At 38.4% G+C, this 26,630-nt stretch overlaps 2 protein-coding genes across 2 annotated transcripts in view; both read left to right on the plus strand.

Moving 5' to 3' along the window:
* The window catches only part of gstcd (glutathione S-transferase, C-terminal domain containing), a 72,037-nt gene extending 47,482 nt beyond the window's left edge, over positions 1-24,555 (plus strand). Inside the window, exons 8-12 of the mRNA XM_042485676.2 lie at positions 100-228; positions 8,829-8,962; positions 12,883-12,913; positions 16,912-16,981; positions 21,038-24,555. Coding sequence (XP_042341610.2) covers positions 100-228; positions 8,829-8,962; positions 12,883-12,913; positions 16,912-16,981; positions 21,038-21,228 — 555 coding nt within the window. The 3' untranslated portion in view covers positions 21,229-24,555. The remainder of the gene's footprint in view (positions 1-99; positions 229-8,828; positions 8,963-12,882; positions 12,914-16,911; positions 16,982-21,037) is intronic.
* Positions 24,556-24,708: 153 nt separating this feature from the next.
* Positions 24,709-26,630, plus strand: part of npnta (nephronectin a) — a 64,139-nt gene continuing 62,217 nt past the window's right edge. The window contains exon 1 of the mRNA XM_088075963.1: positions 24,709-25,768. The gene's annotated coding sequence lies outside the window, so the exon portion shown is untranslated. The remainder of the gene's footprint in view (positions 25,769-26,630) is intronic.

Below are 26,630 nucleotides of genomic sequence, written 5' to 3' on the forward strand. Positions count from 1 at the left end.
TTTTGCCTTGCAGTTCAACTTAATTATTGCTCATTCCATGTCATCTAAGAAAATAGTAGTTGTCTGCAGCTGTTTGAGTTTATTCTGTTTCTATTCAAGGTCATCCTCATAGAGAACAAAGAGGAGTCCTTGGTCAGAGCCCAGAGTCGCAGCGCTGAGCTCGGTCTGAAAAACATTGGCTTCATTCAGGCCAATTTGGACTACTTCACCGGACCATTTCACATTGGGGTGAGCATAGCAAATAACGCTTTGTGCCTTGGCACCAATTTTGTCAGAATTTGTTTGATGATCCATAGATTCTGGAAGCAATATGGCAATCAATTTCAAGTGTGGACTGCACTATATGTTTATGCTATTGTAATCTAAATAATATGTAAGGATTCTCTGTCTATTTGTATGTACAGTATACTGTATATACTATATCCATCAAATTATTTGACAGCCATTCATTGGATTGACCTGACAGGTAATTTGCTGTGAATATAAGGAAGTGCAGTGTCAAGTGCGAGATCCTGAGATCTAAGGGACATATTTATTAGTATTACATTATTTACAGGCAATGCACTACTCAGTCAGCGGCTCCTCTGGCAGCAGCACGGTCTGTCCCTCTCCTTCTCCTCTCCTGATGAACAGTTACTCTGCTGAACCAGTGTAACTGTTGCTGGGTATAGCTTGCTCTTTGTCGCTCACTACAGTACATTTAAGAATAGATGAGAGAGAGACAGACCAGACTGACTGAGGATTTTACAGTGGCTGTCAAGTGTCTGTTAGGTTTCCGCCTCAATTCCTGCCTGAACTTGACCCGGCATTAACAGCACACATTTATTGAAACGATGATCGAGGAGTTTGAGTGTTCGGTTGAAGACCTCAAAGAAAAAGAAACATAAATTATGTCAGTTAATTCAGCCAGTAAATCCATATCTTAAATACAATCACTTAATTTCAATCAAACAAAATAACGGTTGTGAACGGGGGGATTGCCGGTTCAAGTCTCGTTACGGGCCAAGTATAAAATGTGGACTCGCAAGAGGTGCCAATTTGCTTCTTGGGCACTGCCGAGGTGAGATATGGCCAACCATGCTCTTTCCCCCTTACTTGCATCTGTGTGTTTTGTTAGAAAAGGGATTCAGGGAAGCTACATTTTATCTGCCAATTGCCCGAAATTGTATGGATTGACTAAGAATAAATAAATAAATTAATTAAAATAAATAAATTGTAGCAAATTGTAGCCAACTCAAACATTTCAAGCATCAGCAAATTAACCTTCAGAACGAACGTTCTTGTTACAAGAGCCAAGGAAACGCAGGGTCGAATGTGAAGTTGTTTGAATGAGAGGGTTTCAGAAAAGCTGCAAGATAACAATAGTAACTTGCTACTGGCAGCGAGCAGAGAAGGAGGAGGGAGAGACGCTGTGCTGCTGCCAGAGAAACTGTTGACATAGTTTAAAGAGAACGGCAGGTCACTGAAAGGGTCTGAAAAGTTGCTAAGTCTAGCCAGAAATTTGCCGAGTTGGTAACAGAGTGTGTGTGTGTGTGTGTGTGTGTGTGTGTGTGTGTGTGTGTGTGTGTGTGTGTGTGTGTGTGTGTGTGTGTGTGTGTGTGTGTGTGTGTGTGTGTGTGTGTGTGTGTGTGTGTGTGTGTGTGTGTGTGTGTGTGTGTGTGTGAGTAAGTGTGTGTGTGTGTGTTTCAGGGTCCTACGTGATAGAGAAGGGGCGGGGATAGCTCTGTCTGTCTGGTGCTTTACCACTGGTTGAATTTCCTTTGTTTCTACTCAATTTACATTGTTAAACTGTAATCACAATGCAATTTTCAATTTCCACATTTCCATTTTAAGCAAATCAAATTGTTCTCCACACCTCCACAAACAGACAAGTTAAATGCTGTGACACGAGGAAAATGTAATTAGCAGTGACATTTGGTGTGCAAACTCTAAAGCCCATGAGACAGAGTCTCTTTCATCCATTACAATACAAAGTATGATATAATAATGCTACTGTCGCCCTACGGTCACGATGATTATGTTATTAAGCTACGTAGCGAAGACAATGTGTTTACATCAACACCTCTATGACATTGATTCATTTAACTGCGTTAAAATGCTGTGACAGACTTATCAACAGAGTAATCTCTCAGTTCCATATTGATATCATTTATATAAGAAATTAGCATGATGTTTGAAAGCATTGCTGTCAAAACAGCTGCCATCATTCGGCTTTTATAATATACAATCTTACCTTTACTTTTAAATGTTAATAATGATTATTAAGCCAACAACCCAGCGCTTCCTATTTCTAAAGATGCATCGAAATGGAGATGTAAACATCTTTGATTAACACTGCATAAACAATGTGCTACTTCTTACTCAGCCAAAGTCACAACTTTCTTGCGTGGTGTCTGAACGTTGTATTTTTAGCCCTATAATATTTATATATCTCGGAGAAGCTCAGCCACACATCACATGGAGAGTCGTGTCATTCCCTCATCTTTTTCCAGAAACTGAAAATGCCAGCGTGCAATTATTATTTGTCAGTGCAGCTAAGATGGCTTTTCATTTCTTGAAGTGGAGCTTTTAATCAGAACCCTTTTAGTGCTCTGCACTTCAGTCAAGCAGTGTATGTCACTGTCCCCCTCTCTGATTAGCTTCAACCAGAAAATGAAGGACAAAGGTAACGTCAGGGTTAGAGGATTTCTTCACCGAGGCTTGTCTTTGTTTGTTCTTGTCTACTTTGAAAAATCTGCTCTCCTTCGGTTCGCTTTCACCAGACATTTGGCAAAGATCGTCAGTTATGCTCTTATTAAAGGCTTGGGAGTCATCTTTGGAAAGGAAAGTGCAATCTTTGGAAAGTGTTTGCAATAAAAGTAAAAAATGGTTGCCAGCCTTTTCATGTTTTATGTAGTCAACTTGGCCATGTCATCTTTTCACTTCATTCATCACACGCTTTTTTTACACCAATATATCTGCCAAGACTGCAGCACTGCCTGTTTGTGTTCGTTAGGCTTAAAGATCTAGCTCAGTAAATGTGTTTAGTTCTGCACAGCTACCTGCGACAACAGAATAAATATTTTACTATCTTCAATCTCTGTGCTTAATGGGGCTGAAACAATCTAAAATTCAGCGTTTGGTAGTACACTCAACTACAAGTCCTTTTAAAAACACCCACCTTCATCTGTAGGGCTCTTGACTCCTCGAACTGATAATTACTATCAATTTAGAGCAAATAGGTCCTTAACTGTGGTTGTTTATAGGCTGTTTGAATCTGCCTGTGTCACATAAAAGCAGGTCTTTGGGATTTAAAAAAAAAGTTCCTCTCACCTTATAAAGTCTGAATTACTGTTTCCACACAGGCAGCATTTTGCTCTCCCATAGAAGTCATTACTCTTCATCGTTGTTGTTATTTATGTGTCTCAGGTCAGTGTCTTTCTCCAAACATGTTTGGGAGATCCATCTTCCTGCTCTGTGTCATAGCCCAGTTTCAAAAAAGCCAGCTGTTCTAGTAGCCTCGCTTTAACTCTCTCTGGGACAAATACGAATATATATACGTGTGTATATATATATATATATATATATATATATATATATATATAAATAAATATATGTACCTGCTGTAATTAGAAGCTATTGTTCTGGCATCGTCAGTCCACTGAGACCCGTTCCACTTGGCAAGAAACAAACAGCACAGATTATTCTCCTCTACAATATGTGGGTGTTTTTCTAGCCTAGTCAGAGAGTTTACGCACGCACACACACACACACACATTGATTCTGAATTAATGATAAGATTTATGTGTAAACAGGTGCTTCAGTTTGTCCTTTTCTGCACTGGTTGAGATTCCCACCTCGACATCTATGCAGCCTCAGCTGTTGCTTCCGCTAAGCCTCTTCCTGCATGATACAGATACCTGAAGGACCTACCCATCACACCCATTTTAATCCTATTATGTATAATACATGGTCCCATTTTTAGGCACATTCATTTAATGAGGCTAATTAAGTTGAGGTGTCCCTATTCTTAGTGTCTGCTCCTCCCATCTGCAGTTCCACAACCCAGGTGTTAGACTGGTATCAGAATGAGCCTGCATTTTTGTTCTTTTTCCTGTCAGATAACATCGAGCCAACACGCCTCAGAGGCAGGAAAAGTTGTGGAGCTTGAAGTTGATTTGGAATTTTACTGCATCCAGGTCCATTATTGGTTTTGCTTAAGGGTCTGATTGTTTGCAATTGATTCTTTCAGTAAAGGTCTTTTATGTTTGTGTGAAGAAAAATGTACTCGCCGTTCGTACTTTACACCTTATGTATGTGATCAATTCCAATAAGGCTTTATTTGCTGATGCTATATAAGGGTTCCAAGTTTCTCAGTTTTTTTTTTTTTACTTTAAGATAAGGACTGTTTTTATCCAGTCAAATGCAAAACTGCATCCACCTCTGAGAGGAAACAACATAAAACAAAGCAGACCTACCAGAAACTCACAACTTTCAGTGTGTTTCAATCCTTCTCTTTTTATGTGCATTTTCAGTGTGCGCATAAAAAAATCTTAGTGTAAAAGCAGTGATATTTGATAAGGGGGTCAAGAAAGTGTTGTAAAAAACCATTGCTTTCTTTCATTGCACCCTCTTCTTCTGCAGCGGTATAATGGCATCTGACTTGAGAGCTAGCGCCACCCACCTATCTTGATGAACCAATTCACAATATGTATATACCAGTAGTGGATACAAAAGCACATAAAGTCACATTTTCTTCTTCCACTTTTCTGAAATTCGGTTAAAATTTGCGCTACATTTGGATGGAAACTCAGCTACTATTTAGGCTCCACTGATATGAAATTCTTATGATGACCTGATCTATTTCTGTTTCAGTTGAATTGCTATACTCATATTAAGCTTAATATCTTTATAAACTGAACATTTGAATTCCAACACAGCAAAAACAGACACTGACGCTTTTAAAAAACTATTGCATCACATCCTCCTGCAGCAGTATTGCACTGCTGCCAAATTGGCCCAAATAGGACAGGAGAGGGATGTGCTATAATTACTGGAATAAGAGTGAATAATGAAGCCTCATTATTTCTGTGATGTGATTATTGAGTGGACTGTATGGATAGAAAAAGCTTTTCCTCTCCCAAATAGAAAGATTAACAAAGAACACAGTTTTATTAATGGCCCTTGGTCCTTTTGGTTGTTGCACATTGATTTATAATTTCTGCCTTCAGTTAAATATTTGTGCAGGACCGTGCTTACCAGGGCATGTATGAAATACTGTATGTCTGTCAGCTTGTTTTAAATGGGCCTTGCACATATTTTTCCTTTCCATTATCCATTTTAATTAGTACCCCACATAACATATTGGGCTGGGACATGGCCTCATCAGTATTGCTTTAACAGACAAAGACAAAAGAAAATATTAGTCACTGATAAAGTAAAGATGCTTTCCAAATCAAGAATTGGAAATGCATAATTAATTATCAAAACTCTAAATTTGTTTTATTTGACTTTTGCACATTTCTTTTGGTTGAGCAGTTTTGTGTTTGTGTTAAATTAAGGCTAAAGGTTATAAAATGTAATTAGGATTTACCACAGCATGACTAATGTACAACATTAAGTAGCTGGGTAAGAGTGATGGTGTTACTTTGTTAATTATTTTTTGCTTTAGATGTGGGGGATGTAACATCATGCAATCTCTGATAGGGACTCCTCCTCCTAATCAGCAGTCTGAAACAAGAAAGAATATAAGCTGGGCTTTTCCCTGATGCCCTGAATAAATTCAGGATAGAAAATTAGATGTCAAATAGATGCAAGGCTATGTTGGTAAATGATGTTAATTCCTCAATTTTCAGTCTCTAGTTATTCTTTCATGTGCAGAGTACCCTTGTTAAATTTTTAGTGTTAACCAGTGAACACCTTTCTGAAGTGGAATAAATTATTCTGTGATGATGAACATTCAGAGACCAAACTCATTGAGTGCTTCATTGCAATGTAAGATTATATTGATTCTTTGAAAAACAATGCAATATTTGCTGATGTCACAAAATTTAGCAAGATGCAGTTTTGATTTGATGAAATTCAAAAGCCTGTGATCAATGAGACAATAAAATATGCCCAGTTAACACATTCAGTTAAAGAGGAAGCTGCGACCTCTTTCTTTTCTGCTTTTAGCCATAAAAGATGAAAACATCACATAAATAATGTAAGTAATTGTAACAAGTAAAGAGCAGTAAAGTTTACTTTCTGTTGACACCACTGACACACAAAACAAAACACGATTAAAAGTTAACCATAAGAGCTTTCAGGCAGAAAGCACTTTCTGAATGAGAAAGTTTTCATTTTAACCCAAACCCTGATCTTTTTCCTTGAACTTTAGGGCTAACTGGCTTAAAGCCCTGAAGACAAATGTCTCCCAACAGCCATAAAACAGGAATTAACAGCAAGGTCATTTCACAAAAGAATAAAGTTTGGCTCAATAGTAACAGTCAAGGTTCAGAGATAAAACAGTTGTTTTTTGCTATTTATTAAATATTGCCTTAGGCACTTTTACATTGCATAAATTAGCCAGTTAGCAGAGTTTTCCCCTATTCATAACGAAACAATTTAAACGTATTACTCATACTGTTACTTACTCACCGTCCGTTGAAATCACTGCATTTCCAGACAGAACAGCACAGTTCACCTACAGCCTGCATTCATGTTTAAAACTGTTGAAAGAGAGAAGCTAATATTGCTGTGTTGTTGCGACAAGTTAGCAGAGTGGGATGCCTGTCCAGGCAAATATGTTGTGTGTCCTGAGTATTTTGTCTCCTAACAGCAGTGTTTGACATATGCTCTGTCTGTTGACCCATATTTTTTCAGAAATTAAGAATATAAATATAAAAAATATTTCCACACTGCTGATTTATGCCGGAGTAAAAAATGTCATCCTCATCTTCTTTTTCTTGCCTACTGCTGTTATCTGCCTATTGCTGATGATGGTGGCACAGAATTTTAAAATTAAAGCACATCCAGAAGATAATATGGATCAGTGTTTTTACTCTGCATTGATGATATTGGATCATTGATCATGAAACTGATATAGCTGTCTCAAGTCTTGGGATGTCTCGATTTGATCCAAAATGTTGGCATCTGGGCAGATGAAGGCAATTTTTTTTACTGATTGGGATCATAAATAAAAGTGTATAGAGCCTGAGCCTTGTTTTATGTCAGCTGTCACACAGGTGCTTTAGTTTATTGTACAGCAACACATAGCGCAACCATTGTCAACACACATCCACTCAGCTGTCCCTCTCTGCCCTCTTTTCAGCTCCCATGTGTGTATGTGGGTAGCGGCACCATAGTCTGAGCACTTGTTTTGTTTCAGCTCAGTGTGAAGGTCTTGTGTTTTGCCTTTAAATATAGTGCATGTCGTTTGTTCACCTGGCTCCGAGGAGATACAGACAGCAGCGCTAAGTTTACTATAACCTAACTCACATGTACATGAGCAAAAAGCCAACATGGCTTACGTGTTAATAAAGGGTGATCCGTCCCAAAAGATGTGAGGATGACAAAAATGAACACTCAAGGCAACACAGTTCATTCAGGCAATTCAGACAGAAGAATAGGCCACGCCCTTAAAAGGGACAGAGACTCCCCTGAAACAGGCCAAAAAGATTAAAGGGTGGATCTGCATTTTTTACTTAATTTGTGGAATAAATAATAATAATAATAATGAATAACCCCAACCCTAACCTTAACCCCTAAACCTAGAAAAACAGAGGTCACGGATCGGGACTCTGTATCAGCAGATACTCAATATTAAATGATTCCGATTGGATTCGGGGGCATAAAAACGTGATTGGGACATTCCTAATCAAGCTGATGAATTGTTACCCCCCTACTCTGGACACAGATGAGAGAACTTGTTTCCTGGGGCAGATTGTGAAGACTGCACATGAAAAAGTTTGCAGCCTCTCAATAAACACCTTTCTTGTGTACTTGTGAGCCCAAGGATTGCTGCAGCTGTCCAACTTTCAGGGAGCACTTAAGCTCCTCTGAGAAATGTACCCCTGCCCAGACATTTCAGTGACTTTATGAGTGGGGTTGGCCATCTTTAGAGTGTCTCTATCTTCTCTAATCTTTTGTAGCTGCTGCCAATCTTGGCTCAGCCCCGTCCTGACCGAGTCTGAATCTCTGTTTCGGTTGCACTGCTGTCAAGGCAACGTAAAGTCGATTCAGACTCCCGGACGCCAAGTCACAACTTCTTGGAAGATGAGAATAGAAGTTTGAGGTGGCTGCTTGAGTCAGACAGGGTTAATTCCAGTGAGCCCGAGTAGTTATTGTCACATCAGACTGTTGATAATGCATTTTATGTGGACCATTAACAGAGAATCTATTTAGCTAATGTACGCTTGAGAGGAAATAATCTATTTTACCAGTGTACTTGCCTTTGAGGAATCATAATGTATTTTTTGCAGGCTAGAATGCAGACAGACTATAATATTGGGTCTTTTAGTCCCTTTCCGCCGTCCAATATATAACCACGCCATTACTAATGCATAGCTAGGTGTTCATCACCACGCGCGGTTTACCCACTCAATGGGGATCCTGATGCATTCGTGCCTCTGCTCCTAAAGCACTAATACATTTTGTTTGCTTTAACTCCCCAGGTCTGCACCTCTGAGAGCATAGATGTATTTAATAGAAGCAGCCATTATGAAGTAATCAATGGGATTGAGTGCACGCTCTGAAGTGCTCTCACTTTTCTTCTTGCTGTTGGAAAAAGAAGGTTTTCAAGAAAGCTGCGAATTTACTGTTTAAAATAACACGTTTTGTGTTTGTTTTCTTTGTCTGTTTCACTCCAGGTTGCTCTCCATGCATGCGGCATCGCAACGGACATGGTGATGGAGCACTGCATCCAGGCAGGAGCCGCCTTTGTCATCAGTCCTTGTTGCTACGGCTTCATTCAGAATGCAATCAAGTTCACCTTCCCCAAGAGGTTCGTACCTGCTCACAGGGCCTCAGTTCAGTGTCACCTGTCAGGTTTTCTGACCTTGTTTTCTTGTTAGACCCCTGCTAGCACTGGTGCCTCTCTTCTGTCCTTTCCTATTCTCGCTTAGTGATTTTTTTTCCGATAGTTTCTCTTTTTGGGCTCTCCCTCTCCATCATTTTCACACATACTCTAACACTTGCTCGCTCACACATACACACAATCTGGATTTCTTGTCGCTGCTTTTTGTTCACCTCCCGTCTCTTATCATCACAGCTGACGGTACAAGGCAGCACTGTCACATCGCCTTCGCAACAAGGTCCGCCCCTCACCTTTTCAATCTGAGCCCACATTTTATCTGCAACAGAGAAAAGGATTCTCTGTGTGTAGATGCTGTCTTTGATATTTCAGAGTGACAGAAAAATACAGTTTGAGGTGCAAACATTAAATGCTTCTCCTGTTGATATTTATAATACGTGGTGTTGCAAAGAATCAACTTAATTTTCAGTTCTGGCGATGCTGTTTAAACAGAGATGGAAGAAACAAATAACAGGAGAGAGGTAGAAATGACAGCCTATACTTAAATGGTGTTGATCTTGTTGCTATAGCAGCACTCTGTTGACTAATGGCACTGTTACGGCTTAAGAATCATTACAAGGTACTATTCTGTTAAAATCACTTTGGCACGCTGAATGCTTCAAAACAAAACACTGTTGTGTAGGATTGTTGTTGTAGCAACTGAGCAAGTTAAAGTGGAGGAAAACTCATCTTGATTGTTGAGCAGATTATGGTTATGACTTTAGGATGAAGACATGAAGACCGAGCCAGGTCAAATCTATTCCAGTCTGGATAGTTGTTGCCCACTGTTCTCTCTATGATCTCTTAAAACTGTCACTGGGGTCATCATGTTATCAGGTTTCAGTGCAGAGTCACAGGAATTTTTCTCATTTACCCATCCACCCTTTCATCCAATTTTAGCATTTTTATTTGGTTCGCAGTAGGTGTTTTTGGACCAAAAAGTCGAAGGGACTCCCTGAGTGCAACTGCCTACTGGGGAGCTCACTCGATAACTACACACCTTCTAGTGCATTTTTTCCTTTGCATTTGTACCGCTAACAGGGATGCTGAATTGATGCACTGTTAGCAGGCCAGCAGTTAGTTTACCATCATCGCTTCCACTGTGAGGAGCCAAATGCATTTCTATATTGGTCGATTTGTCCATTGTTTCTTCTATTATTTTCATTACAAGCTGTTGTCTGTGTTTTGTGTTGTCTGTTGTTCACACACAAATGGGTTTTTAAAGATGGCGGATACCGGTGCTGCATTGAATGTATTTGACCAGTCAGCGTACCCCTACGACATCTGATCCACTCACCTTATACTAACATTACTCATGGTTCCTCTTGTGCTGAGAAAGAGTACTACTCTGAAATAGGGTCAAAAAAAAAGGTGAATATGTTGGTCTTTAGTGATTGGTTTGGGAAAACAAATCCACCTCCCCCACAGAGATCTTATGCTGTGTTCACAATACAAGTGACACAGCAACAGCATGACCAACTACATTACTGCAGAGTCACCACTGAAATGTTGCTCAAACATTATTTAAAAGATTTACGTTGTCACAGGCTTGTGTTTGTCTGTCTGCCTTGTAAAGTTGTATTTGGTCAAAAGATATCCATATTGTTGATCAATACCTGAACCACATTTTGCATCACATTTCGCCGCTCCATCGCAGTGGTAGTTGATAAGGTGAGTGTACTACTAGGTAGATGGGTAGGTTAGCAAGGGGAAAGGGGTTAATACTATCCTTCAGATTCCAATAGCTTTTTGACCAGTAGATGGGTATAGGGATGTGTGATAATATTGTCATGTCATCAGTATTGCCAGATATTGGCTTCCAAATTAAATATTGAAATAGTTTTGCTAATATGACAAACCCATATCTATATATTTATTTATTTACTGACAAAGTGAACATGTACAAAACACTAACCCTAAGCTGAAGTTTATTTCTTTTTTTGTGCAATAACTGAATATTACACACCCTGAAAAGCATTGCATTTTATGTCTCGATTGGCTGGCGATATCATCATGATAGGAATATGCATAATATGATGTGATATCCACGACATAAGAGACTTTAGGATCAATTCAATTAGGCGGGGAAAAAGTGGATATATCAATGTTGGTATCGGTTATCAGCCAAATAATTTTTTATATATCAGAATATTGGATATTGACAAAAAATCCAATATTGTGCACCCCTAAAAGGATATACTGTAAACTGACATAAAAAGAGGTGAGTATACTCCATATACCTGTGTATACCTTTCACAACTCCTCTGGCATCAGTTCACCAGGCTATATAACCCAGTATCACAGCTAGAAACAATAACAAATGATTGGTTGATGATTCAGTGTATCATTGGAGTGCTGAAAAACGTTGAGACCAGCTCGACTTTTATTTATAGCATGTCCCGTCCGTCTGTAGTGACAAGTGTCAGGCGTCACTTTGCTGTTTTATGTCACCGGCTTCCTTTGAAAATGACTTGTAGCCTGTTGCTGTCTCTCGCAGTGTCAACACAAAATCAGAGTGGATGCAGTGTCAGATTTAAGATGGAAATTGAGTGTAACAAGTTGACAGTTCTGTTTAGTATAAGGCAAGCAACATAGCACTAATCAAAGGTGGCATGCTGGTGGACAGCGGTATCTGCTAGTGAAATGGAAATGATAAGTTTAGCACAGCATCAGTATAATAAAATAGTCATAATTACCAGTTGTATATGTCAAGACTTAATCGCTATATGTCAATGAGACAGAGTATATGACAGTTGAACTTGAGTGGAATAACATTTATAAGTGCTGTATAACATTTATAAGTGCCGTTAGCCTATATATTTACCCCTGACAATCGACACCTGCCATGAGAACAACTGACAATTTTCATTCCGGTGTGCCTATCAATTACAATCTTTAGCTTCATTTCACCACAATTAGTAATGCAGCATGACAGTGTTGTTACTATGGTTGCAATGACTTTAAAAAAGGAGCACACGGATTTAGAGCAGTGGTTAAACTGTGTATGGTTACAGTGTTTCAGGTGTTCCAATATGTGAATTTTGAGGGACTCGTGTGCCTTGGGGAGGACCTTCAGTGTATAGTATAAATATTTAAGAGTTTTCACATACTTGGTTTTTCCTCCCGTCACTTTTGCTAACTTGACACTTCACCCCTCCTAACTTCTCATAAAATATTAAAGAATGACCCAAAAGAAAAAAAAAGAAAATATTTTGCAGCTGTAATGGACAACAAGAAGCTGTGTTTCTGCAGGGCAGTCTTGCAGTTTATGTGAGGGGCCTACGCACCTGACTGTGTCAATCTTCATCTTACTTCTTTTAGTGTTTTCCCCTCAGGTCATATTCCAGGTACTCATGTGGATATTCTGCAGGTGTAGACATTCCTGGCAGTTCATGGGTTTTTATGAGCTGTGAAACTAAATTGCCCTTTTCATTAAGGACCTAACAGTTCAAGTTAAACTTAAGACTCTCCATGTGACCTGAGTGGCCCCTAACCTCCGACCCTCTTCATGACTTTTAATTAGCCTCAGTGGTGATCTGACTACATGTGACCATCACAAACAAATTGTCCCATGTCACAGCAAAAGCCCTGTTTTTAAACATCCTTCTTTCCCAGAGAGAAAGCGGTTTGTTTTAGCAATAACGCATGCTGTTTGTTGATTCTCAGATTTGGTTATATATTCCTAGTTTGTTTGTAAAGTGATTTTCCCTAAAAAAATAAAATCTCTATCCTAGAGCTGAGCAAGTAACCAAGTGAAACATTAAGTGTAATAAACACATTTTACTCCCACAATTGAATCACTGCACTTTAACAACTAAATATCTTCTTTTTTTTTTGTTCTGTTTTTACAGCAAAAGGTTCCAAGAGACTCTGACTTACAAGGTATGCTTTTAAATGTGATTAAATCCCTCTATTGCATTTATTATTCATTTGCACGCTGTAAAAATACCAAGTACAAAATACTGAATTACAGCAACTCAGGTTTTACAAGGATTGTGTTTCACATTCAGTTCACCTCGTGCACATGTACATCAAAAGACGCCTTCATGGGTCATGACTTATTTTAAAACATGATGTTCATTAGAGTCTTAAGTATTCTGTTGCAACACAATGAGACACGTTTTTCTCTTTGCTAATTGCTTTTCAATTAAGATGCTGCTGCATCAACAGAGGTATAATGGAATTAGAGGCATTTAGTTTCACATACCTGAATAAGAGTGCAATGACCCAGTGAAATGCGAAATACACAGTTGTTAACAGCCAGCAAACACAGAAGCCAGAAAAAAAACAGATACATGTTTGGACACATGAGAAACAAATTGAGAAGGAGACATTGGGTTGTATTGGTTGCATTATCTGTTTGTAAATCCACAATAGAGAAAGTGAGGTTGACATCACGTAAAGTTTTTGAATGTGTGCACCCTTTAATAGGAGGTTCTAGGTGAGCTGCCTGTGTCACCAACAGGACTCTGACAGAGATTATAACGTAAATCTGGAGTCCTCGATGTCATACAGGTTACTAACAGTAAATAACTTTATTGATCCTGAATAATGAGTCGTTACAGTCACTTCGATGTCGGGAATGAAGAAATATAAAAAATTAAAAACAAGTTTTTAAAATTGAGAAACCTGAAAATATAAAGTAAATAAATTAAAAATAAAAATGTGCATTATGCTATGGTGATTAACTCTAGTAAAATAATACGAATATAGATATGTGTAATATGCTGAGTCTGTAAGGTGTGTAAAAAATATAGTATGTATTATGCTACTTTACAATGTAATAAAGTACTACAGCAAGTTTTAGTAATATGAAATATGTGTTATGCTACTATGTTCAATTCAGTATAGTATACATTGATGGAATAGTAATAAGAAATATCTACAGTATGTGCATTATATATCATATATATACAATTTTATGATGCATTTATGATGCTTTATTTCTTAATCGACTGATGTTTTAACTTGACTAAAATTTACTTTACGAAGTGCTCATGCAACCAGCTCCTTTTGTACTTTCGATAAACGTACCAAAAATCTACAGCATTAGAAGCTGATTAACATGACTGCATTTTTCTTGGCATGACCTTGTTTCTATATTGCTTTCCTTTTTTTGTTTAATCATTTATATAATTTAAAAAAAATGTATTTTATGAGACCATAAGATGCAATTAATCAGATACTTGCGCTCTCGTCATTGTCTCGTAAACTAAAGATTCCCCTGGCAGTTACAAGAGGGAGTTTCACCCCCTCCAGTCTCTCTCAGTCCCTTATCGCTCAGCACAGACACAGCACTGTACTGTGGGAGGGCCGAGCCCATGATGATGTATGGGACCTGTCAGTGCCCCTCGGGAGAATCTGTGCAAAAGTTGCTGCAGGTCTTAGCCATGGCAACCTCAAGAGTTGACTTGTCACAACATCGGACCACCTCTAACTTCTTTTGTGCTCTAGAGGAAACTGATTTTTACAGACGTGCCTTGAGAGGCTCAGAATATTATATATTATTTACAAGACACCGGGTGATTGCCCAGTTCTGTGATTGTTCCTATTTTTCAACTGTTTGTCCTTAAAGCCCAGTGAGCAGAAGAAATCACAGTTACATTTCTTTTTGTAAAGCTAAACATGTTGCCATACAGCAGGAGAAATTTTATTCAATTTAAACCAGCAGACATATTACCTGGCACTTTAAACCCGAGCTCCAAATCTCCCCTGTTTCCCCCTATGGTTTTGCTTTCAGCAGCCATGTTTGGTATTTGCTATTCATTTGGGCTCAGTGTACAGAATCCCACTGTTTCCCGTGTCTCTGCTCTCAAACCCCTAGTCAGCACTTGCAGAAATAAAAGCAGCATTATGTTGTTTTATAGCAGAGCCATAGTTGTCCTTCCTGAGCTAGAGTAGTTAAGCAGAATGACAGCTCCCTGACAAATGGTGTATCGCTGGAATAAAGGGCTAATGATGTGAGATATTGGTGCTCAGCGCTAACTTTAAGCACCTGCTCCATGGTCTTGCATTCAGCGTCAACCCTGTGGAGTGAGGAATCGAATCAATAAAAAGTAGAAGCAAGTAAGAGCTGACTAACCAATCTGCCTATTCATTTGTTTCATGAACCATAGCAGGTGAAAACAGTACAGAAAAAACTGTCATTTGGTTTTAGATAAATTCTCCGAGTTCATCTTGCCTTTTTGGAGAATTTAACGTCATGGTTTTACTGAGAGTCTAAAATGTTACAGTGTGATTGACATAAAACTTACCATGAAAATGAAGCCTTTTCATGTTAATGTTTCCTTTTTTATGTATTTCACATATCTGGTCAGCTAATCTGACTTAGTAACTGACTTGTTAACTGGTCCATAAATGATGCACACAATGCAGAGAAATCTATCTGGCAGTTCACTGTTACTCAGCCCAGAGACACTGTAAAGAGACAATACACTGAAGCAGGGTTGAGTCTACAGCCATGAAAGCGGCCATGAGAAGCTCTATGTCAATATCAGCATCCTCTTACAGTGATAGTGCTTATAAGCTGATGTTATCATAAGTAATATTTGCAAGATTCACCTTCTTAGACAACCCAATCGCCAGAAAAAATGACACATTGTATGGTTTCACAAACCATGGATATGTTACATTTGTACATTATTTTGTAGAGAATATGTTGAAAATGTATGATTCTCAAGGTGTGATTACATTTAGGCACAAAAAATGGTCTTGTGTTTGTTATGGTGAAGAAAAGATCATGTTTTGGCTTTAAAAATACACTCAGTGGCACAGAAACCCATAAATTTATTCAGTGGCCCGAGCGTAGGTGGTAACAACGTGATGTGTTGGTAAAAAACATCCGATTCTGTGCCCGACATGCTTCAATATGCCACTGAAAACCACCCAGGTACGGTTAAAAAAAAAACAAAAAAAAACACTTAGGTTTGGTGCCACAAACATTGCTGGGAAACGCCACAGTGCGTCGCTTAAAACACCCTGGTTCTGTGCTTCAAACAAATGGAGTGAAGGGTTGTTGTTATTCTTGAACAGTGGTCTGCAGCTTTACAGCCATCTCACATAGATTTAGTGCCATCCACCATCCTCTCCATCTCCCAATGACAAAATCAGCTCATATACTACATCACTTTAGAAACACTGACGCGCTAGGTAACATACAAATGTAACATGCGTGGTTTGCAGAAACACTTATGGGGGTGTTTGTATTTACAGATCATAAACCAATGTATTGAGCAAATTTAAAGTTTGACCTAAGAATGTTGTAGTATGAAACTTAGTCACAAATTTGAAACTAATTTTTCCTGGTTGTCCATCCAGATATATTTTTCTCTACATGTTAAGAAATATTTTGCTCAAAACCAAAAATGACTCCATCCTGTATGGAATATAAATGTCAGTCTGGACTTAAGTAATGGACTGACTGACCAAGCCATCCCTACAGCTATGCCGCTAGTGTGGCCAAGAGACATCAAATACAGTTTGGTTTGAGTTCCTATGCATAATATTTTAGCCATGTAATTGAGTAGTGATCTGCTGATGGAGTTTTCCTGTCTCTCAGTCCATGCTGCCCTTCATTGACTCTGAGAGGGATAAGCAGACGTAGAAAAAATGGATAAAAAGATAGAACAAATTCATGAATGCTTGTGTGCATGTGCACACATAATAGTGTTAGTTTCACTAAATGAATCATTATAAAAAAAATCTTTGTGGAATTCTTTAACTCTCTGCTTGATCTGATAAGTGATTTAATTATGATTGCATTGGCAGCGCAAAAGCATGTTGTTTTGTAAGTTGACAGGTATCATTCAGAACTTAAGTGGCGGTATTAAACATACCTGCAATGAATGGCTCCTGGACTCACTGTCTGCCCTTTGTTTCAGGAACACATGATTCTCTGTCGCTTCGCAGACCAAACTGCTGTTCAGCTCCCACCCGAGAGGAGACTCATAGGTACTGTTTACAATCTTCAATTCTATTTCTTTCTTTCAATTCCATGGTATTCTTTACTATCCTGTTTTTTTTATTTCTTAGTTGCTGGAGTTAGATACAAACGTTTGAACATGTATTAATTCTCAAATATTTTTAAAGCTGTATTGGCACGTGACTAAAATAATTCAGTACCGGCATCAGAACTTCACCATTCAAACTTTACCTGCATTTGCTCCTTTCTGCATCCAGATTTAGAAAAACAGACAGTTTATGTTTTTTCCTTGCATCTAGTCACTGCAGATTATTTGACAAAAATGGAACGTGATTGATCCAGTACCAAAGCAGCTACAACCCCTACAGGGATATGGCACCCAGAGAGTCAGATTGGGTTATAGTTTAGTGTTGTATATTTGATCAAATTGCAAGTTCATCATGCTGAGATGCCACAAAATCAGTGGAAAATGTTGCTTTATTACATGCCTGTGATAACTAGTGTCAATTTATGCCAGGAATGTGTACATTCACGTGATGGGATCTGAATGAAATAGAAAAAAAATTGGTTACAATGGAAGAACAAAGGTGCTGCTTGGCTCTGATGGATGGTCCGACAGGTGCTTTTGGTAAGGCAGTCAAAGTGCAAAAAAACAGATCCTGGATTCTAGTTCTTCATTAGGGCCCTGATGAATGAGCTGGTTCATGTTAAACTCTTTGACTTATTATGCCTGAAGAAAAAATGCATGCGATTTTTTTCACCTAAAGACCTTACTACCTTGGTGTTTTTTTTCCTCCATGGTTGTCTGCATTAATTTGAGTTTTCTGGGATTTTGATTTGGATTTTTTAAGATGAAGTAGGTATCAGATGAAGTACTTTGTTGGTTTCGGTGTCACTTCAAAAGTTCAGTGTCTAGGATTTAGTGACATCTATCCATGAGGTTTCTGAAACTTTTCTTGTTTGCCAAGCGGGTAGGACAGCTTTGGCGGCCGACAAGAAAATGCAAATGGCCCTGTCTAGAGCTAGAGTTTGATTTGTCCATTGTGGGCTACAGTAGAAAAATGAGGACCCGTTCTTAATGTCAAAACAGTTGGCTCATTATGAGGTAACGAAACGCAATAATTCTTATTTTTATGTGATTATATACTTAAGAAAGCAGACTTATCATATTATATTATATTTCCACCAATATATCCCCTAGAATTCGACACACTGGACCTTTTAATCATTAAAATGTATCTGCTTTCCTGTGTTTTACATAAATGTTAATTACTTTGGGGCTTGGAACTTGATCTTACAAATATTTTTTTAGAAAATGTCCCCTTGGTTGTCCAGAATTCTTATACTAATTAAAAACAAAACCAAATGAAAGCACGGTTATGAATATAATGTATAATTTCTGCCTGTAGATCCCCTTAAATCCCACACACCAGGCCTTTAAGGCTGTTGGTTTTGTGACTGGCATTTTAATGTTTGTGGGATTTTTAATGCACATTTTTATGCTAAAAAAAAGTCTTTTGGGTCCTGTTTTTTAGAATGACACCTCTAGTTTATATTTTGACTCATCTACTACAGTGTGATGGACTAGCATGGCATATGGAATTTTTTTTGGGGGGGGGTCATACCTAAACAGTTTATCTTATGCTGATGTTGTGTTTTCTGGATTTTTTTTACACTGTGACCTACCTCCACTGCTCTACTTTTCCAAAAGGTTTTAGAGAAATGTGAGAAATGTTAATGCAGGGATTTCTTAAGTGTGACAAAACAGCTGCAGCGAACAGCTGCCAGATCTGCGTTGTCGGATTCGGATGGAAGTGTTTTGTCAGACTGAAACCTTCGGGCCTGTGCTGAGGCTTCACCGTACAGTGTTTCATTATGTTGAGAACTCTCTTCACCCTGATAGTTCTTCAGCTTATCAAAGCTCCCCTCTGAATCTGCGGAGGTTCCCCAATGCCTCGTCAGTTTGAAGCCCTTTCATATGTACCTGACACCACCTGTCACAGCGTTTCTGCTCTGTATCAGTTAACAGGGCTCAACCTCTCCCGCTAACATTTTCTAACCATGTTTGATCCTATCTCTCCAGAGCCTGCCAGTGTGACTGTGGCCATCTAGGCGGCATGGCAGACCAAAGCTCACATTAATGTGTCTGCCACCTGCTACCTAACTGCTGAAATGCATTATACATTTGAAGTCTGACTTTAAAGGAAATCCTAAGAGAAAAGCGTGATAATGAGTGTGAAGTTGTTGATGAATTAAGTGGCTTCCGTAGGGTTTCAACACACACGAATGCTAGAAACGCAGGAATTGGACAAAACGACAAAAACGCCTTTAATATCAGAATTCAGTAGCACTATAATGAATGCTCTTTGATTATATCCTGACCTATGTGTTGATTTGATGATATTGATCCAATAAATGAGCAGATGGGTGACAAACAAACAAAAATATGGCTGCCATCGCAAATTACGAGCGTCAGTGCTTGATTCTCAAGTCAACTGGAAGTCTACTGAAGGGACTACCATCATTATTCCAAAAGATATTCCCTCATGTGGTGTTTTGATGACATTGGTGGAGAACGCCCTCTGACTCGGTCCAAAACCCCCGCACGTGTGTTCATACTTGTTAAGATCTGGTGACTGGGAAAGACAGATCACACGATCCACATCGTTTCAATTCTCATCAAATCATTCAGTGCATTTTAATACATGTCCCAGAGCATTACAGGATGTGAATTGTATCATGCTTTACATGTGCATGGCAGTATGTCCAATCAGTTATTCAGGTTTTTCCTTTTTAATTTGTCACCTGACTGTATTTTGGAAAATAAGCCAAAAATGCACAAGAATTTCATAGGTTTTATTTTTAATGTGCATGACAATTATTTTATTTTATTCTTTTCATTAACTGTAGTAAACTGCTGTTACTCTCAGCTTTAACTATAAACCATCCTGCAACATACAGTAATAACCTTATTAGATAAATCTTGCCAAGCATGCTCCTCTCTCTGATTGTGTGTAATAATTAGAACATTAATGCATTAATTGCGATTAAGGTCCATACATAACGCTTTTTAAAAAAAAATAGCGTTAATCAACGGCCAACATTCCTGCTTTGGAAAGGAGTGAAATAATGCTCCAGATTTAGGCTAAATTTTGATGGCATGGCCATTTTACACGAGTTCCTCTTACCTCTGACCTCAAGATATCTGATGAAAATATGTTCTCCTATTTACAGACATGCACACTTTATGCTAGTCCCATGATTTTTTTTTTTTTTTTTTACATTTACATTACATTTTTACATTTTATTCCTAGTCAAGACAGTCTGTTAAGAACTGCTTTACCCTGTTAATATAGACTACAAAACTGTTGTCTAATGCAAAATAATTGAATTGAAAACAAAAAAATGCAATTAATCATGATTAACTATTGAAATTCTGGGATGAATCGCCCTTTTTAAAAAAAATAATCATTTGACAGCCCTAGTTATAATGTTAGAAAATAATATTTTATGTGAATATCTCAATGAGTTTTTTAAATTACTCTTAAATATCAATATTGCATTTGATTAAATGTATACCCTGCAGGATAAATAAACAAATAAACAGACAAGCTTTGTTTGTGGTGTTCCTGGTTACAGTGCTCAGGTGCAATTTGGACTTTATAAAAAAAAAAAAGACGATGCGACAGACTGTAGCAGGCATCTAGGAGTCTATAAAAGTTGTGGATGCTGTGCAAAAAAAAGCAAAAATAGCACCAAACTGATAAACCTTTGATGTCTTTCACTCTCACTTTTACCGGCAATATTTCTGACGAGCTTTAAATCCCCAATATCACTCAGGCTTTATTTATGATGTTATGATGATACGCTTGTAATCTGTGGTAAATTATAAAACTGTGCTTTAACACCATTTTTGATCGCCTCACATCATAAAATTAAAGGCTCTCCTGTTATTTTGTCCATACCTGTGGGTATACACAAGTAAAATCAAGTTTTAAAAATGTCCTGTTCTTAAATAAATGCTTAAAGCCAGCTTATTTGGTTTTTGAATGATAAAATGCATTTTTCTTTCTGTGCCGCTGCAGGTAAACAGTGTATGGGCCTGGTAGACTTGGACCGTTCGTGGGCAGCAGAGACTCAGGGGTACTCGGTGCGGGTGATGACCATGGAGCCTGAGAGCTGTTCACCTAAGAACAATATGCTGTTGGGGAGGCCTCTGCACAAGAGTAAACTGGAAGTCTGTGCAAACCAACTGGAAGCACTGGTGCATAATTAGGATTTCAAGCGCTGGTGTACAGCAGGGCATCTTCAGTGTTGTCAGGGTTTGATAAAGTACCAGGCCTCTGGCTCGTGGCTGCATCATCATGCTGCTGAGAGAGAATACACTTATTTTATCCACACTCACCGTTTCTTTTTATTCTGCTTTATTTACAAGCCTTTTCTTAAGAAACAGTCTCAAAAAATAAGAGACTGTTTATCGGTCATTATTTCTGGACTAGCAAAACTCATCGAAAAATCTCTTTAAAGGTAAATGCCGTAGTAGTATGATTTTTAATGTGATAATCTTGTGGAAGAGAGCACTCTGAGAACGACTCCTCTCCCTTGTTAAATGCACTCAATTATTGGACGCTTAGTTGTAGTAAAAGCTTGAGTCTCTCACCAACTGCTACGTTGCGTTTGTGTCTTTGCCTAAACTGTGTGATCAAGCTGTCAGCGTAAACAGAAGCAGCAGGAATTACACACCCACATTGCGAATTAAGCACACCATACTTCCACATGCTGTTTTTGCAAATAGTCTGTGTACGGCCTTCTGTGATAGAACTCTGCAGTCAGATCCTCCTGTTACCAGGTATTAATGGAAGAAAGAATTTGGCGCCTTCAAGTCATCTGCACTTAAAGATCAGATGTGCAATTATTGTTTTCTACCTCTCCTCTTCGTGTGTGTGTGTGTGTGTTAGTGAAGGAGAGATGGAGAGAGAGGGCAGAGGAATTGGATTTAAACTCATATCACACCAGGTGAAATATAGCATTTGTCATGGTCCTACAGAGAAACTGATTATTCCTCATAAAGAATGAATGTGAATATGGTATGCATGCCGTAATACGTTCAGCGGCAATGAATATTTTATGATGCTGGAGAAAAGGTCAGTGCACTTGATTAGATGCGCACTATTCAAAGCCTAGTAGCCGAAAATCACACAATACGCTCTGTATTTCCAAACCTGCATACTTTAGGCCCACTCTAGTCCCCTAAAGCTTTAATTCTTTCAGTTAAAACTGGTCGTCTGTTTCTCTGAAAAACCCTGTGTTGTCATTTTGACAGTGTATCAGGGCTGCTTGAGAAACAGGGGAGGTAGCCGGGGAGTCGGTTTTCCCGCTCACACTGAAGGCATAGGCGAGAGAGAGAGAGAGAGAGAGAGAGAGAGAGGGGGGTGCAGGCTTTTCCAGCGTGGAGCTAATCTGAATTCAGTCAGCAGAGTCAATCTATCCCGAGGTGAATGGCCAGACACAGCTCCTTCCAAGGACTGGAATTATTTCAAAAGGAGACGACTGACTCCCTGTTCATGTTTGTGGCCCTGCACAAGTACACATTACAGAAATTCATATAGGCACAAAAGAGAAGAGAGAGGGAGAGAGTAGGTGTTGGTGCTTAAAGCTTGCATAGGAGATAGAATATTGAGGTGTGAAGTGGGTCGATTCAACCCAAACACTTGGAGCTGGAAGGTGACTGAACACGATTCTTTGTTAAAACAAAATAGGCGATACATCTGAGCTTATGTCTGTGTATATGCACAGCATTTCTTTAATAATGTTTAGCCTCATGAAGCTTTTCTGTGAGTACAGATTGTGATACACTGAGCTGGATGCATTTTTTTGCCTGTATTTAATTGATTGACATAAATCGAAGTTTGTGAACCACAAACAAAAGATCACCTGTCAAACTTATATAATCAAACGATATTCCAAAGAATGGGATACCACTGGTTGTCTGGATCATTTTGGCAAACTGAAGCAATCAGTCGAATAATTTTTTTAAGTTATTTGGAGCAAAGAGAAGCTGTAATTGATTCATTCAGTGTTTGTACACTCCTGAGAGGACACTTGAAACATCACCATGGCTGCCACAAACACTCTGCTTTCTTTAGTCACCTCATGTACCTTTTCACCACCTGCACATATGGATTGTGTAAATAAGCAAAGTGTAGAAATGCAGCCAGCAACAGCTCTTGCACAGTCATTAAACTACATATCCTCAGAAGTGCTAATCATAATGCAGACCAAGTTCACCTCAACAAAACTTATGTAATGAAACTGTGTTCAGGTATCCAACTTCTATTTTCAAATGATTTCCCAGGGTCTGGGACACCACTTATTGTCACAGCAATTTTGGCAAGCTGTGAAGCAAACAGTCTGACTGCTGTAAACATGTAAAAACTGCAGCGACGCTCTGTCATTGCCATGATTCACTGTAAAGAAACGTGATCATCAATTTAATTTCTCAACATTCATGAGGTGCTTTGCACTGACCATTTATGGTTGAATGTGGGCGTGTAGAGGGTAGGATATGAGGCTGATCCACATGGTGGATACTTCTAAATTGATTTAGAATTTATAAAAAGGAATCTGTGCACTGGAAGGCATATGCATGGTTATATAAATCAGAATATTTTTTATTTTTATGTTTGACCTTCGTCCATCTTAGTATGGATCATATGCACTGTTTTATAAATGAGACCTTAGGTGATTTAAACCAGTAAAAAGAAAAGTAAAAAGGAGTTTGGCTTATTACGGAGGGGCTGCTAACTACTGTGGCCCACCCCAACACAAATGGGCCTATCCAGACCCAGTGTTTTGGTTTGTCCGTTTTGGGTTACTGTAGATACGTGATGGTGCAACATCGATATAAACGACCCATTCTAAGTTAAAGGAAAGACAACTCTTCTTATTTTCAGGTGATTCTGCAGTAAAGACAACTTACCTTTTATGTCATATTACATTTCTGCCATTATATTCCCCTTAATCCTACACATTTTACTAGACAGTAAGTAGTTTTTATGTTATTGCAGATAATCAGCATTAAAAAAGTCACATATTAACACTGGTGGAGAATCTTCTCTTTAAAAACTAGGTGGACTCTCTTCACCATTTGTGCTGGCGTTCAAATGCAGCTCCGAATCGAAACAATTTGTTCCTGCAGAAAACCTCTACCAGGAAATAATGGCGCTTTCATTGATTTTATTAACTTCGGTTATGACTTGTAATTAAAATTTAGCCTGTCTTGGATTTTGTCGTTGTTACACTGCCAGCATATATGGCTGTTTGTCTGCAGCAGTTTGCTGCTCCATATTTAGGGTCCCTCCCTGCTGGTATGATTTTCCCCTTTTGACAAAGAGTGACCTTGTTTATTTGTTCAGTTACTATTATAAGCACTAATGTAAACTACAAGCCCAGATGAAATAGATACAAGGGGCCTTTGCTGCCCTTTCAATTATCCAAGATATCAAGTTTTTACAGTGTATTTACCATTTTAACTCGCATTACCAACATTGATTCATTTCAGTTGTGTATTTTTTTCTAATAAACAGTGTTGAGCATAATTATAGAAGTCGGGAATAACAACAAATTATTATTCACACATTTCCTCTCTGGTTGCCTAGAGCAGTTCCCAGCTGCTGCTATTGTTTGCACCCTAATAATGTTGTAAACTATTCCCTGATGCTTCTCATCACATCTGCTGTCACCTTATATATCCCAAGTTTACATTCCTCCTGCCTATATTCTTTTTTTTCTGCTTTGGCATTGTCTGCTCAGAAAATAGCGTAATGACTCATTTCCCCCACAGTGTTAATTAGAGGGTGACTTCACCTAAACCACAAAAAAAAAAAAAAATCATTCACCCCTGACAGCTGACAGCATCTTTTTTGGATTATCTAAGGTAATTTATACCTCATTTCTGGAGAAACACATTCATTTATTTTGTATTTAAAGCACCACACTGAGGTTTTATTTACAGGTTCTACATTTCTTAATAATTTGTCATTATTCTCAAATATTTCTGGAAATTAACCATTGAATACACTAGAAATTTTTGGGGAGATACTGTAGATAGTGTTCAGTTGGTGCTTCTTTCATAACTTAATTCTAATTCATTTCTAATAAGAAGTTTGAGTACACTGTAGGTGAGCTGTACATGCAAAAATATCTGAAATTTGCCTACAAACAAACATACAATTCCACCCACACAGTGCAAGAGAATATGTTAAGTACATGTGAACAGAGAATTCTTTCTATATATTTGTTCCGTTCCACCTTTTTTAAAATGTCTTTGTTGTCCCCTAAACTTGCATCTCGCTTGAACTACGCTACACTGTCCCCACAATCTCCATCGCTGTTGCTGTGTTTCATCGCTATCCATAAGCTTTCAGGAAACATGCACAAATACGGACAAAATAAAAGTAGAGTATGGACAGAATGCCCCATCCTTGTTTGCATAAACGAGCCATTAGAGGTGAGCATCTCCAAACTTAAAAACATCACTGTGTAAATGAAATGTCTGTTTTAACTTTAAGAAGTAATTGTCCTGGCTGCCTTAAAATTTTAAGTTGACTGAATTTGAGAGGACAAGTTGAGGTAATTTTGTCATGATTCCCAATTTCTGTTAAATTTTAAAAAAAGATGAAAGATTTTTTATTTTGCTTTCATTATAGGACAGCTTTAGAATGACAGGAAAGAGGATAACACACAGCAAAGGACCACTTGCTGGAGTCGAACCTATGCCACCGCAAGGACTCTGTGTGGGGCACACACTCTACCAGGTGAGCTAGAAATCACTCCCAACTTCAAAATATTAAGGCAGCTGGTTAATAGTGTTATTGATTGATTTGTTTTTTATTATTAATTATTTTTATAGTATTTGCAAAGCTGTGTATTTTTGTGTTTTGGGTGAACTGACCCTTTAAAGTGTCATATGATCAGTTTGAGTTCTCCACAACATAACAAAATTATTAGTAATGTTGCATTATCTGGAGAATCTGCATAACCCATAACTATTACTTAAATGTAATAAATCATCACGGGATGATTTTAACAGGCCAGTCGTAAAAATATGATTAATAGTGTTAATTATACACAACCGGCATTTCTCCGATCATTTGATTTCCAGAGATGTTAAACCTCTGTGCCACTGCATAGATTTATTACCAGATCTCTGACAGGGTGTAACAAGGCAACAGTGCCATGTATCAAAAGACGCCGCTGACTGTGAACAACCAGCAGTAATCATATCAAACCTCCATCTCATCCATCTCCCACTCCATTACTGAAAATGATGGCGTTTAGTTACCCTGTCATTTCTTTTCTCTTTTTTTTCCTCCCCCACTTTCTTTCCATTGAGTCCTTACTGGAGTATTATTTTATTGACTGACTTCTCTGATTCTGAAGTCTGAAAATGAGGCAGACCTTTATTATTCTGCCCCCAGACAGGAAGTGCAATTCACCAGACTTTGAATATGAAGTGCAGCCTTTGAGTCAGGCAGGAGATAATTACTCTGATAGAATCAGCCTTAACCTCTTGGTGGAGAATGAGAATAATAAAGAGCAAGCAATTTCATGTAGGGTGCATCCAATGTTCAACATGTTGTACAAAGCATGATTAGAAAATTGCATAAAAAAGCAGCT

Source organism: Plectropomus leopardus, chromosome 3 (assembly GCF_026936395.1).
Source record: "Plectropomus leopardus strain MGB_pleo_1.0 chromosome 3, ASM2693639v1, whole genome shotgun sequence".
Classification (NCBI taxonomy): domain Eukaryota; kingdom Metazoa; phylum Chordata; class Actinopteri; order Perciformes; family Serranidae; genus Plectropomus; species Plectropomus leopardus.